Source organism: Fonsecaea multimorphosa (genome assembly GCF_000836435.1).
Source record: "Fonsecaea multimorphosa CBS 102226 unplaced genomic scaffold supercont1.14, whole genome shotgun sequence".
Classification (NCBI taxonomy): Eukaryota; Fungi; Ascomycota; class Eurotiomycetes; order Chaetothyriales; family Herpotrichiellaceae; genus Fonsecaea; species Fonsecaea multimorphosa.
In genome coordinates this window covers 804,230-817,700 of record NW_015971648.1, presented here as the reverse complement: position 1 = coordinate 817,700, position 13,471 = coordinate 804,230, and the positions used below count along the sequence as shown (strand labels likewise).

At 53.1% G+C, this 13,471-nt stretch overlaps 6 protein-coding genes across 6 annotated transcripts; all 6 read right to left on the bottom strand.

The window, feature by feature from the left end:
- Window positions 1-740: 740 nt before the first annotated feature.
- On the bottom strand, window positions 741-2,503 carry Z520_07338 (uncharacterized protein; the record flags this gene model as incomplete). Its single annotated transcript, XM_016777836.1, has 2 exons — window positions 741-1,157; window positions 1,211-2,503. The coding sequence occupies 2 exons, from the start codon at window positions 2,501-2,503 to the stop codon at window positions 741-743; spliced, it is 1,710 nt and encodes a 569-aa protein (XP_016631346.1).
- A 2,001-nt stretch (window positions 2,504-4,504) lies between these two features.
- On the bottom strand, window positions 4,505-5,239 carry Z520_07337 (uncharacterized protein; the record flags this gene model as incomplete). The annotated part of the gene is made up of 3 exons (XM_016777835.1): window positions 4,505-4,993; window positions 5,044-5,136; window positions 5,186-5,239. 3 exons carry the CDS (start codon window positions 5,237-5,239, stop codon window positions 4,505-4,507), a joined length of 636 nt encoding a protein of 211 aa, XP_016631345.1.
- Window positions 5,240-5,951: 712 nt separating this feature from the next.
- Window positions 5,952-7,631, bottom strand: Z520_07336 (uncharacterized protein; the record flags this gene model as incomplete). The annotated part of the gene is made up of 1 exon (XM_016777834.1): window positions 5,952-7,631. One exon carries the CDS (start codon window positions 7,629-7,631, stop codon window positions 5,952-5,954), a length of 1,680 nt encoding a protein of 559 aa, XP_016631344.1.
- A 408-nt stretch (window positions 7,632-8,039) lies between these two features.
- On the bottom strand, window positions 8,040-8,975 carry Z520_07335 (uncharacterized protein; the record flags this gene model as incomplete). The annotated part of the gene is made up of 1 exon (XM_016777833.1): window positions 8,040-8,975. One exon carries the CDS (start codon window positions 8,973-8,975, stop codon window positions 8,040-8,042), a length of 936 nt encoding a protein of 311 aa, XP_016631343.1.
- Window positions 8,976-9,029: 54 nt separating this feature from the next.
- Z520_07334 (uncharacterized protein) lies at window positions 9,030-9,437 on the bottom strand (the record flags this gene model as incomplete). Its single annotated transcript, XM_016777832.1, has 2 exons — window positions 9,030-9,231; window positions 9,313-9,437. The coding sequence occupies 2 exons, from the start codon at window positions 9,435-9,437 to the stop codon at window positions 9,030-9,032; spliced, it is 327 nt and encodes a 108-aa protein (XP_016631342.1).
- Window positions 9,438-10,255: 818 nt separating this feature from the next.
- On the bottom strand, window positions 10,256-12,727 carry Z520_07333 (uncharacterized protein; the record flags this gene model as incomplete). Its single annotated transcript, XM_016777831.1, has 1 exon — window positions 10,256-12,727. One exon carries the CDS (start codon window positions 12,725-12,727, stop codon window positions 10,256-10,258), a length of 2,472 nt encoding a protein of 823 aa, XP_016631341.1.
- Between the last annotated feature and the right edge of the window lie 744 nt (window positions 12,728-13,471).

The window sequence follows — 13,471 nt, the reverse complement described above, 5'->3', positions numbered from 1 at the left end:
ATTACTGGGCTTGGGATCAATACACATGTGGTTAGGCACAGAAGGGATCTTTTTCTGAGGCGGACGGCCAGAAACTTACAAGATATCGTCACTGGGACAAATACTGAAGGAGGTTTCCATCAGGAAATGTTTTCATGTACATCAGCTCAAAGCTCGCCGGATCAAGGGTAGCCCTATCGCGCCTGCTTGGTGGCGACGCTGCGGGCGCTGTGAAACTGGTTGGGAGGGAAGTCTATGAGATTATGCAGCATCAAAGTTTTGATTGTTCCAATTTTCTGTTGCAAACCTGGCTAGCGATGGCAGCGTCAGAGTCCTACTGAGATTTGCTCCTTCCGGAAGACGTCGAGTTTTGCTGACAATCTAGCCAGCTTCCATATGAGACCTAGGTACCATTCCGAATAGCAGGCGTTGAGATGGCGGTGCATCCGTAGATCCCAGAAACTAAGCACCTGGGTAGGTAGGCACTCGCTACACATTCTCGCAATATCACTTCCGCCCAAAGACCGTCTTGTGCAAACTTCCCAGGTCAACCTGTGCACGGTATTTCTCGTTCAAAGTCGTGCTCCCAAAAGTTTTCCCCATGCTGGTTATCAATTTGATATACTTTGTCCCTTCTGACGAGGCTTTTTTGCTTCAACAAATACAATTGACCACCCCTTCAGACCCCTCGTCTTCTTGTCCTCCGTGATGTCAGTTTCCTTTCGAATCCTCCTCCACCTTTCCCCCACCCTAGGCTCCCATTACGAATGGGTCGGCATGGAAACCTGCTTCTCTGTCGCCAGAGCATCCTCGGCCCTCCAGAGGCTTGTCACTGTCTTCCATTGGGTGTAGAACCTGATGCCATCCTTGCCGTAGAAGTTGGCAAGGCCCGTTCCAGCCACGCTCTTCTTGTTGCCGGTGAAGCTGAACATTGGTAGCGGCACGGGGATGGGGACGTTGATTCCAATCTGTCCCGCCTCGAGTTCCTTTTGGAATAGTGAGGCGGTGGGACCAGAGCGGGTGAAGACGGCGGCGCCGTTGCCGTAAGGGTTGGAGTTGATCAGCTCAATGGCTTCGTCGGTCGTGGAAACATTCAGACAGACCAGGACGGGGCCAAAGATCTCTTCTGTATAACATTTCATGTGAGGCTTGACGTTGGCAATGATGGTTGGGCCGACCTAGCACGAATTAGTAAAGGTTGGATGGACTGGGGAGGGAACCTCGGACTTACCCAGTTGCCGTTGGGATACTTGGGCGGGTGTTGGCCCCTGCCATCAAGCAAGATGGTTGCACCCTCCTCTTCCGCGCTCTTAATCAAGTCCTCCACACGCTTCTTGCTCTGTGGGCTGATCAAAGGGCCGAGATCGGCATCCGCTTCGAATCCACCGTTGATGGTAAGGGCCTTTGCACGCTCGGCAAGCTCTGGCAACCAATCTTTCGTCTCGCCCACCATCACAAGGGTGCTAAGAGCCATGCAGCGTTGTCCCGCCGCGCCAAAGGCCGCGCCGGCAATGGCGTTGAGTGCGTGATTCTTGTTGCAGTCCGGGAGCACCGCAGCATGATTCTTCGCACCTAGGTTGGCCTGGACACGCTTGCCCTGTGCACAACCCCGAGTGTAGATATATTCTCCGGCACGGTTGGAGCCGACAAAAGAAATCGCCTTGATGGCAGGTTCGTCGATGATAAAGTCAACTGTCTTGGCCGAGCCGTGGACAATGTTAACCACGCCGTCGGGGAATCCAGCTTCTTTGCACAACTCAGCAAGTATCATGGCAGCACCGGGGTCTCGCTCGCTGGGCTTGAGGATCAGGCAGTTGCCCGTAACGGTGGCAACAGGAATACTCCATAGCGGGATCATGGCCGGAAAATTGAAGGGGCAGATGGCTGCCACCACGCCCAGGGGTTCGCGGTATGAACGAGTTTCCATATCTTTTGCCACCTCGATGACTTCACCGGTCAACTGAGTGGTGATACCGCAGGCAGTCTCGCAGACTTGCAAGCCGCGGAGGACGTCGCCTTTCGCGTCTGCAAAGGTCTTGCCCTGTTCAAGGGTGATGGAGGCGGCCAGTCGATCCATATTTTGGCGAATCAAATGTGTCAATTTGAAAATGATTTGCTGCTTGGAAATGATGGACATAGCTCGCCACGACGGGAAGGCTTTCTCCGCAGACGCGACAGCTGCCTTGAGTTCAGCATCGGTGGATTGAGGTACTCGAGTGACAAGGTTGTTGGTGGCAGGATCATGGAGGTCGATCCACTGCGAAGTTTGAGACGGGACGAACTGGTTGTCAATGAAGTTGTGCGTGTCGACAACATTGGCGATCTTTTCGTGAGAGGTAGGATAGTCGGCGACGGCGGTGCTGGTGGCGGCGAGATGGCGTGTGGTGGCATGCAGTCGGCGCCGTGCGATCTGCTCATTTGGCGACATTCTGAGAGATGTTGAGATCTGGGGCGCAGCTGATGCGGTGGCCCGTCTTGCTGTCAATGCGGGGACAGCACGTAGGAGGGACCGACGAGCGGCCATTGCTGCCAAACCGGGAGGGCAGTACGAAGGACAGATTGGGGACCTAGCGTAGCTCTTGTCGCCCACAGGTTGAACAAATCGATGCTGGTGCCAACGGGCGGCAAGTTAATAAAGGGATGCGACAAGTGGTGGAAGAGCAAAAAGCCCATTACCTCGTACAAGTTTGCGGAGAAGCTTGTCCGAGAAGAACGAGAAATTGCCGTGTCCGAGGTCCAATGCCGGGCGGACACTGGTGGGTTTCTATTGGCGGGGCTGGTGGGAGCCTTGGCGGAGCGCGGGGGAGAAGGCCGAGTGTACTCGGTAGGCGGCGGGCAGGGGCGGGCAGGGGCGGATACGACGGTCTTCTCCCGCTGTCATTCAACGACATTCTGTCCCTCCGAGGTATGTGGTCATGGGCAAAGCAGTTTGGGCAACGATGAAAGGTGGCAGCGACGGCGGCAGAACCCGATTTATTGCTAGCAGGCCACAAAGTCAACCCAATTCGGGGAGCTCCCTCAGATGGTAGACGTCATTAGTAGTCTGGCTCCAACCAATACTGATATCCCTGGAGTATACAAGTGTCTGACCTGGGACAACATTCAGGAGAATGTGCAGTACTTGACACAAGAGCTTGTTGAGAATCGAGATACATATAGCTGACCGAATAGCGAGTAGGTACCACAGGTTTTGCAGAGAACCTCTGCGCAGGATAGGCATTAAGCTTCAAAAATAAGAACAGCTGAGAATGCACTTGGTGAACAAGAGCTCTTGTCATATTCTGTGTGTACAAATGTCCTGTGGACCATAGCATGACATGCGTTATATACCCAGATATCATCCTGGGCTCGTGGCTTTCCAATGCTCTTAGCAACCCCAAACGCCTTTTTAGTCCGGCCGTGACACAGTGCCAACTTCTCGCATCGGCCACTGATGGGAAAAAACAAAAACATTCATAAAACTCCCATCTCCACGATCATGTCCTTATGGTGACCCCGGACTGGGCAGCCTCCTCCTGCCACCAGTGTCGTGAGGTCCTTTCCGCCTCGAAGCCGCTGCTGGGTCGGCTGCTCTTTTTGACTGTGCCTGCCACGACCCATTTGGCATATGCTCGAGCTTGGAGATCGCGGAGAGAGCTGCTGCGGCGACGGCGGGATACCTCGTGTTCGCTTGAGTGGACATGATTGAGAAAAGCCATTGGGTTGGAGCTAGAAGTGGGAAACTGGTGTATTGAGAGGGTGTTTATTGATAGTGTTCCGAATGTTCTGTTGAACTTGGGTGTGATTTTTTAATGTCGTGATAACAAATGCTAATGGAGGAATATAATCGATTCACAATCACTCGTTTGACGGCTTTGTTTGGACTTCTGGGCTGATACGGAAACGAACAGTTGTCCAATTCACGGGGGCAGCTTACCGTTATATAGACACATCTGTCCCCTATTGTTTTTGGCGCAATGATATGGATAGAGCCCTGGTAAATGCCGTTTTCGGTGTCAGCCGGGGTGTGTGTTGCGCTTGCGAGGCATTTTAGGCGGGCCAATTGCCCCAAAAAGGCGAAGGAGGATATGGCGGCTGAGGGCCAGTACGGCCAGCACAGCCAGCACAGCCTCCAGTCAGCGCATATACTGGACCAAAGTCGCCTAGCGCATCGCTACAGATGCCGCATTGACTATACGCTCGCGACGGCTTGGCGCAAATGGCTCATCAAGGGTCGGAAAAGAGTTTGTCCAACCGCGTATTTGACGTCAGAGGGGGTGCGCATATCTCAAATAATACGAAGCTGGTGCCCACACCATCCGCACAGAGACGCGCACGGGCGGCATATCTGGGGACTATAATTTATTGTGTCCTTACAATGCTCTGGGGAACTGTTGCGAGGACCGGATGTCAGTGGAGCGCGCCATATTCCAAATTGAGTCTGACAGTCGTATTGTTCACTCCGCACGTGCATTGAAAATATATGCACAAATGTTTCCATACTTGCCGGGTATCACTGTTTACTCTGTAGGATGGTCATCACTCATCATTCCTCACCATATGCCAGGCCGTCATCGTCGTCTTCCTTCTTCTCCGCCTGTCCTTGGTAGTCATATACGAGGCGGGCTCTTCGAAACTCGCCGCCTTTCCAGACCAAAACTCGTCGGGTGTATCGTCGTTCACCATTGATATCTTCAAAACCCCAGTTCTGTTCCGCCTGCCAGCCAGCCTGGTCCATGTTCTTGACCCAGCTCTGAACGTGTTCGTCGTCCAGGAACTTGGAATCTGTCTTACCGTCCTTGAGTTTGTGGGCCTCCAAGAACACTGCATCCTCTTGTGTACCCGGGCCTTCCATTTTGTATTCGCCTGTCTTCCAAAGTCTTGACTTGCCCCGGCAGTTCCCAAAGATGCGATCATGGTGGTCTCGCTCTTGCCAGTCCAGCGTGCGGTTCTCTTGAGTCGTTGAAAGGCCCGAAGCCACAGACTTGATGTCAACATGGTAGATATCATCTTGCTTGTATTCTTTGATGGTAAGCTGCATAAGGTCAGCCTCCGACAACTATTGCCCCGCTGCCCTCAACGTACGACGACTGTAGCCAGGCTGATTGCGGTTCGAGTGAGCCAGCTCACGCCCTGAAGAGCGAGCATGGAGTCGATGTCGTCCGAAAGGGATTTGTTCTCATAAACTGTCAGATTGACCCAGAAACTTGAGAGCCGAGACATTCACCATGACGAACTTGCCCGATAGATTGGTGCAAGTGATCTCTGGCGGCGCAGCCATGCCTGCACAAGCCGACAACACAACGCAGGGAATTCACAAAGAGCTGAAGCGGGGGTCTCGATGGGACAATGTCGCGGTTTGATGATTCTAGGGGATAGCTTTGGTCTAGTCTTGCTTGTGAATGGTGGTCGAGAGATTGCTATACGGGTGGAAGAAAAAGATGTTGCAGCACAAAGGAGATGGACACGACTCTGACTTGTTACTAGAGTGCCCGCCGAGGCCAACTTTCCCCACCAATTCCACCCCCGCAAGAGAACCATGATACCCTTTCAATTCGATCATTTCTGTCACACCAACAAGTTCATCATCAGATTCTGGTCAGGAGGAGCCATGACGAACCTCCCTGGTAGACTCTGCACCGCCTTGCTTTGAGGCATCTTTCGCGTTTTCAGCGCTTGCAAAGGGCTCGTACATCTCGCAATTGATACTCTGGAGGGGCCAAACACTGCCTCCTCCGCTATTCTACCGCCCACACCCGCTAATGCTCGCTGCTCTCGGCGCTGCGCCGCCAATATCAACGCATCCCATTTACCGAGATCGCCGTCTGACTGTGCCTCCAGATGCGCGTCGTTAGTAGAATAGGCGCAATCTTTTTCCAACTATTCTTGAGCGCCTCAATGCCGTTTGCATCTGGAGACCTTCGCCGCGTGAATAACCCTGTTATTTTCGAGATTCTCGCTTTTACGGTCCCCAAAATTTCCTCCAACGCTTCTCAGCCATGGCCGTCCCTTCCACTGGCGATTTTGCCATCCTTGCCCGGTTCTTCCTCATCTAATAAGTCGTCGTCGATGTTCTCTCCCAAATCTCTTTCTTCGAGAAACTCTCTACCTCTCAGCCTGTCAGGGAGATACTCCTGCTTGACCTTTCCATCCACATAATCCGGATTGTATTTGTATTCTTTTCCGTACCCCAATTCTTTCATCAGCCGCGTCGGCGCGTTTCTCAGGTGGATGGGGACTGGCAGGCCTGCAATTCCGGGCTCTTCAAGAGCATGCATTGCATTCGCAAGTGCCCTGTACGCCCTGGTTGATTTTGGTGCAAGGCACAACGCCACAGTGACATGGGCGAGGTTGATTCTGGCTTCAGGCATACCAATTTTCTCGCAGGCTGCATATGCCGCAGTTGCGAGCGGGAGCAGTGAATTGTCCGCTAATCCGACATCCTCGCTGGCGATCACAATCATCCGTCTCGCAATGTACAGCGGATCTTCCCCTGACTGGAGCATGCGCGCGAGGTAGTACAACGCCGCGTTAGGGTCGGAGCCGCGCACTGATTTGTGGAATGCGGATATGGTGTCGTAGTGTTGATCACCGGCTCGGTCATAGACCAGGGTCTTTGTGAGCGACTGCTTCAAATCCTCTAGAGTCATGTTGGGTCGTCGAGAGATGTCCATAGCTAACTCGAGGAGGTTGAGAGCCGTGCGGGCGTCACCGTCAGCAAAGGCGGCAAGGTAGCTGATCAACTCGTCATTTACGAGTTCAGAGGGATTGTAATTGTCGCGTTCGGCCTCGAGCGCGCGACGAAGGATTTCGCAAATGTTCTGGTCGGTGAGTTTCTGCAGGGTAAACGTGCGACATCTCGACAGTAGAGCGTTCTGCACTTTGAAGCTGGGATTCTCGGTCGTGGCGCCGATCAGTGTGACATGTCCAGCCTCGACGGGGCCGAGAAAGACATCCTGCTGGCTCTTGCTGAACCTGTGGATCTCGTCGCAGAATATGATTGTCTTACGGCCCGTGAGAGCCAGCTCACTTTTGGCCTCCGCGAAGATCTTCTTACACTCCCCGACCCCGGAAGACGTACTGTTAATCTCAACGAAGCGCGAGCCAACCATGCCAGCGATGACCCGCGCAATGGTCGTCTTGCCTGTCCCCGCGGCGCCCCAGAGAATCATGCTGGGAACGCGGTCTTGTTCAATCAAGCCTCGCAGCACGCCGTCACGGCCGACCAGGTCCTGTCCACAGACTTCATCCAGCGTTTTAGGGCGCATGCGTTCTGCCAGCGGAGCCGCTTTTTCGAAGGGATTGTGTCTGGCCTTTTTGCTTGGAGGTGCACCTGCTTCGATGCCATTGTTGTGAGCTGTACCCGTCTCCTCACTTTTTATCACATTGTGTCCATTTGGATGCTGCTGCGTCGAAGCGGTCTCGAATTGTCGTTTTGCGACTGCCGTCGTCGACGGTCGAGGCTCGCTCGCAGATGGTATAGGTTGGGAGGATGAGAAGAAGGAGAAAGCATCGCGTTTGGCGGAGACAGGTGTCTTGAAGAATTTGCCGGCGGCGCCCGGTGTGGATGATGCACTGCTTTCATTCTCAACGTACTCGGTGCAGTTGGAATCGATGTGGTCGTTGATTGTGGTTTGTTTGACGGATTTGCCGCAGATTGGGCATGCCACCATCATGTGTGGTTCATAACTCAATGTATCCCCAGTAAGTATCCAGAAACCAAGCCCAAAGGTCAGAGGGAAGGGAGACTGTTGCGATGGCGGAATCGCCTGCGGATGCAAATACGGGTTAGTTATTTGGGGTTCATCGATATCAAAGAAACCCGCGTCACACGCGTTGGGATGCACCCCAGTTCGTGACAAGGCTGAGCATCCCCTGTTTACTACCGAGTAGTATAACCACTAGCACACGAAAAGCTGCCTTACTTTTAGAGGGGCAACATCGAGAACAAACCTGCACAGAAGTCGCTCTTATGCTATATGTCTAGGGTTCTAGCGCTATAGGGCCATGTTGGACCGATCTAACCTTACAGATCAGGGCCATCTTCCCAAAACGTTTTGTCATAAGGGTAATACCCTGGATCAGCTCATATACTTCTTCAAACCTCTCAAACGGTCCTTTGCGTCTTCCAGGACATCATCGTTCTTACAGACGGCAAATCTCATCCAGTCCTCCGCCAAATGTGCCCTCTCGTCTGTATAGAACTCACTCGGCGGAATCGCGGCAACCCCCAACTCCATGATCAAAAACCACGACATCTTGAAATCCCGTGGCCGGTCTTTGACGTGATCCGGGAATTTGTAAGCTTCAGGAAGTTTGACCTTTGACAGGTTCGCAAGCACGAAATAGCCACCTTCAGGCACCGAGTAAGGAACGTCCAGTTCATCAAAGATTTGGCAGAAGCGATCCATTTTGCCCTTCATCTCTTTGATCTGTTGGTCCCAGAAGCCCACTTTGTCCGCCTGCTCGAATCCAATTGCCGCCGCTTCTTGCAAAGGTGAGACACTTGAGTAGCAGATTCTCGTATGTGCAGCGGCCACGTATTTGATCAGCTCCGGCGGGCCTATCAGGTAACCTACGCGCCAGCCCGTTGCATAGAAATTCTTCCCCGCCGATCCCACGGTGATCGTTATTTTGGCGAGTTCAGGGGATAGCGTGGCTATTCGTGTAAAGGGAACGTAGTATAAACGGTCATACACCTCGTCTGACAAGATGATGACTTTATGTTTCAAGCAGAGGTCGCCGATCTTTGTCAGCTCTTCCTTGTTCAACACTTTTCCGACCGGGTTGTGAGGTGAGTTCAACACAATCATCTTCGTCTTGGAGTTGAAAGCCTTTTCCAGCTCGTCAAAGTCGATGGTCCAGTTCGCTGCGGAGGATGTTCGCTCCGCACCGTCTGCGGGTGGGTGCATAGGGACATATCTGATCGTCCCGCCAGGCATCTCAATGTTACTGAGATACTGGTCGAAGAAGGGTTCAAATATGATGACTTCATCGCCCGGTTCGATGAAGCCCATGAATGCGCTCAGCATGCCTGTACCCAGTCAGCGATGATTCATGCTGGCCTTCCTTTATCCCCTGCCTTCATTAGCCCCCGTTGTTATAGTGACTTCAGTTTCCGGATCCAACTTTCGTCCGAAAAAAGGAGAGTATGCATCGGCGAGGGCCTTTTTCAACCTCGGCCTGCCCTTTGTAGGAGAATATTGATTGCACTCTACTCGGTCAAGCGCACTCTTCGCAGCGTCGATGATGAATTGGGGAGGATTGTAGCCACTGTGACCTGCAATTAGTCCTGGATCCTTTCCACAATGGTAACAAGTGGTCATGTCGGTGTGTGTGTGCCTGCATACTCACAAAAACCCTTGGCCCATGTTCACAATTGGCTGCATAGGTGACGCCGCAGCGGCCTCATTGACGATAGACCAGACATCCTGCCTTTGGCCCGCAACGCGCTTCGCGGGAGCAAACTTGACGTCCATTCTGGATGAGGACGAGAAATTGCGGCGGCAAATGCGCGAGCGGCTCGAATGCGATGGACAGCCTGTGGCAGTGAGGGGTTGCTCTACTCGAAAGACCTGACGAGAGATGGATCGGACTGCTGCTGTGGTCGTTGCAAAGTTGAAGTTCATGGGGCCTGGGACACACCACGAGACCACGATCAAACAGCGCATCAGAAAATTCGGAGAGTGCGCCTTCACGATGACAAGAGTCATGCAGGTAAGGTGTAAGAAGCAGCTGGATGGACCAGTGAGAGGGGCTGGAAATGATTGCGAGATCGGGCGAAGCAATGTCGCGCAATGGTTGAGCAGTGTCCATCTCGAACAGCTTGGACACCCCAAGCTTCCCCACTATCGCCTGCCGCGGCTGTGACTCCATGCCTTTTTCCCTACTTGCTTATGTACCGTACCTAGCGAGCTAGGTATCCAAGGTTGACCTTCTTGTCTTTGGAATGCACTTATTTCTCTGGTACTCGGTGCAGGTCGCCATGACCGAGGACTGGGCATACAATTCGGATCAACTAATTGGAAAGGTTGTGGCTAGAGCTCAAAATGAAAGTCTGGAGGTAGATTTACAATCTTTATCATTCATTCGATTATGTTCGTCAGGGAGGTCGTGTCATGTCCAAACATTACCCAAACAATTTTGACGCCGTGTAAGATGCAGCGAGTCCACCGGTCCGTTCTCATGCCCGATCTGTACGGGCATACCTGGTATATCCCAATGCCCAGTGTAAGACTGTACAGTATCCCCGGCCTCCTTCCGTCTGTACAGTTTCCTGTGCCGACGCATGACGCCCTTATGCGTACCTCACACTTTGTCCTCGTTGCGGATAGCCATCCCAACCCCCGTAAGCAGGCGGTGGCTGAGGAGGATACCAGCCCTGTGGGGATGTCATCTGTACAGGCGATTGTTCCCATCCACCGCCGTATCCACGATCTCTCATCGGCGGAGGAATTTGAGGTCCATCCCACCCTCCACGTTGAGCTGCTTGGACTCCACGTCTATGCCGACGTTGCCCGGGAACAATGCCGTCCAATTTCTTCCCCCTCGGCCGTCTGCATGCTCTGATGCAGCATCCAAGAATAGCAAGAAGCAGGAGGCCTCCAATCGCGCTGGCCAGGGCAATAACCAAAGTTTTGTTGTCGTCAATCCATGACTTGACTTCGCCCCCGACGGTGCTTCCTTTGCACACGCCATTCTCGCATTCCCCACCACCGCCACATGGAGTACCATCCAGGAAGTTTTGCTGCATACTATAACAGACGTTCGCTCCAAAATCTGGACTGGCGCAGCTTAAAGTGCAGGTTTGACTGTTACAAGCATAGGTGTCATTGTCGCTGGTATAGCTGCCCATGAGAGTCTTGCACTGAAGGTCTCGACTAGTGCACTGGCCACTGGCACATTTAAGACCATTACCACAGTCAGATCCGTCGGGCGCAGTGGTGTCTGGAGGGCATGTGCCATTAGTGCCAGAACAGGTCTCGGCAGGATCACATTGGCCAGTGCTGGCACGACAGACAGTCCCAGAAGAAGAGAATTGGCAAGTCGAGGTACAGCAGCCTTCATTGCTGGGGTCGCAAACAGCGCCCGCGTTGAACTTGCAAGTTGTGGGATTGCAGCAGCTATTCCCAGCACAAGATTCAGTGCCGCCACAATCACAGTCTTCGCCCTCCTCGACTATGCCATTCCCGCACTGGTGGCCGCTAATGGTAACGACACCTTTGTTATCAGTGAGGCATTGCGACTGAACCGAGTTGCGGCCAAGTGCGCTGCAAATGTTTCCGACCGAGCAAGGCGAAAATTTGGTGATATCCGGCGAAGAGTAAGGATTCATCATGTATTGAGCATTTGCATCGCAGGTGGTCGAGGAAAGCGGGCAACACTGGCCAGAGTTGACAATGTTGGAGTCGGCGCAGGTGCTGGAGTCACAATCGTGGACAGCTCCAAAAGTATGGCCAGTCTCGTGAGCGAACACTTGCCACTCAGTCGAGGTCTTCGCGATGACATTTGCGCCCGTGACGCTCTGAGAATTGCCGCTAGTGTCTGTCTGCGCAGTGGAACCGTAGTTGCATAACTGTCCAAGCCAGGCCAAGCCAACTTCCGCGCCAGTATTGCAACTGGTGAAGAGAGACCAGTAAGCATTGTCGTCCCCTCGTTGGCCACGCCATGAAGAGAACAGGTTAAGCCGTTGTGTCATATCGGTGCTGCTTGAGCAACCTACGTTCCACGGCGTCTGAGTGCTTGCTGTCCCTGGACATTCGCCGTCGGAAACGGTCAGATTGCGGAGGCCGAGAGTGATGTTGAACGTAGACTGATAGAGTTCAGACGCAGTATTGACCAGGCTGATGATGTATTGTCGCAAGCTATCGGTCGAGTTGAAGCTTGCGGTGTAAGTACAGTCAGTAGCGACACCAACCAAGGCCACTTTGCGAGTGGTTGGGCAACCAGCAGTGCTGCCAACGGTGGAAGCTAGACTGACGCCGGCCGAATTGCCTGAGCCCACCCCGCCACCGTCGATGTTACTCTGTCGCTTTTCAAACATGTTGGAAATGGACATGGCGCCCATGTCCCCCCAGAAACCATCATCACGTTTCAGCATCAAGTCACGGTAGATAGGGTGATCCGGATGGGTGTTGAACTCCAACTTGTCAGAGCCGCAGGTTAGGCCCGCGCTCCGTTTAAGGTCCGTATGAGATTGACGGCTGACGTCCGAGTCACGCCAGACAGCCATATACTCGTCGTCGTCTTCTTCGAGTACGGGATCGAGTTCGTGCTTGGTGGCCATGTAGTTTGACTTCAGCTGGACATTGTGATGGTTGCCCATGACGGTGAAAGCGCCTTCAAAGAGAGGCTTGACGCCATCTCGTCTCACAGAAATCCGAGCCCATCCGACATGTCGATTCATTCCGTCGTCATCAACGAGAAAAGCCTTTCCCTGATAGATCTTGTGTTCCTCCCGCTGCATCTTTTCGACATGCCTGACATTGGCATATTTGTCAATGAATTCAATGAAAGAGTCTTCATGAATGATGTCGTGGTTGGGTTCAAGGCTCAGTCGAACATGCTGGGTGTTGTGATGGAGGTCGAAAGTCAGGTCAAAGCTGGATGCACAGTGTACCCTTTGTGAGGGCGTTTGTATCCGAGGATTTTCAAGCAATGATAGATAGTTTAACGGGTTCCTTGATTGGGAGTGTGCATCGACCGTGGTTGCAAGCAATACCAAGAGACACGAAGCAGCGCCGGCGGCGAGATTTCGAAGAAGGCGCATCTTGCGCTATAGGAAGATTATAGGTAAGGCTGGAGGCGAGGGTGCGCAGGCTGCGGAGGTGTCTAGATTACTCTCGATTCAGTTTTGCATTGGGAGAGTAATCCAGTCGTCGAGGTCGACCGTTCCAACAAGCGGAGGTCCGAGTGAGCAGTAAGAGGGTCGGATCAGTGAGCGAAAGACTTTCTCTGGCTGCTGTTGCTGTAGACAGGTGGGTTTGAGGAGGCTGGGTGTGGAGGTCTCGTATGCGCAGGCTGAGTTGCTGCGGTGTGGTATTATGCTAGCGAAGGGCAGGAGGAACCGACAACGGCCTGTCTACTGTACACAGAAGCAAGGAGGAACAAGAGAGAAAGAGCGAGAAGAACGAATGTAGGTAGTCGTCGGTATGGTGATGCGGACGAAGGTGCTGTGGTACTAATGATGGGATAGACAATGGCAGTGTCGATAGAGAAGTGCAGCGAGGATGAGGAGCCATCACCAGCAGTGGGTTGCGGGCTGGGCTGGCGTTGGTGGGCGCAGCCACCCAAGTGACCGGGATCTGGGGGCCAACCTGCCCGCTAAACCCAGCATGACGAGTCGCCAAGGCACCGCTAAGCAACTGCTGGCTGGTTCAAAGAGGCCGAGGATTATCACTGCCACGGTCAGCAAAACTCCGACCGCTAACCACCTGCAGTCACGAATCAACCGGGAGGATCTCCCAAGCACAATTTCTGCTTGAGAAGATTCATTCAAATCAAGACTGTGCCG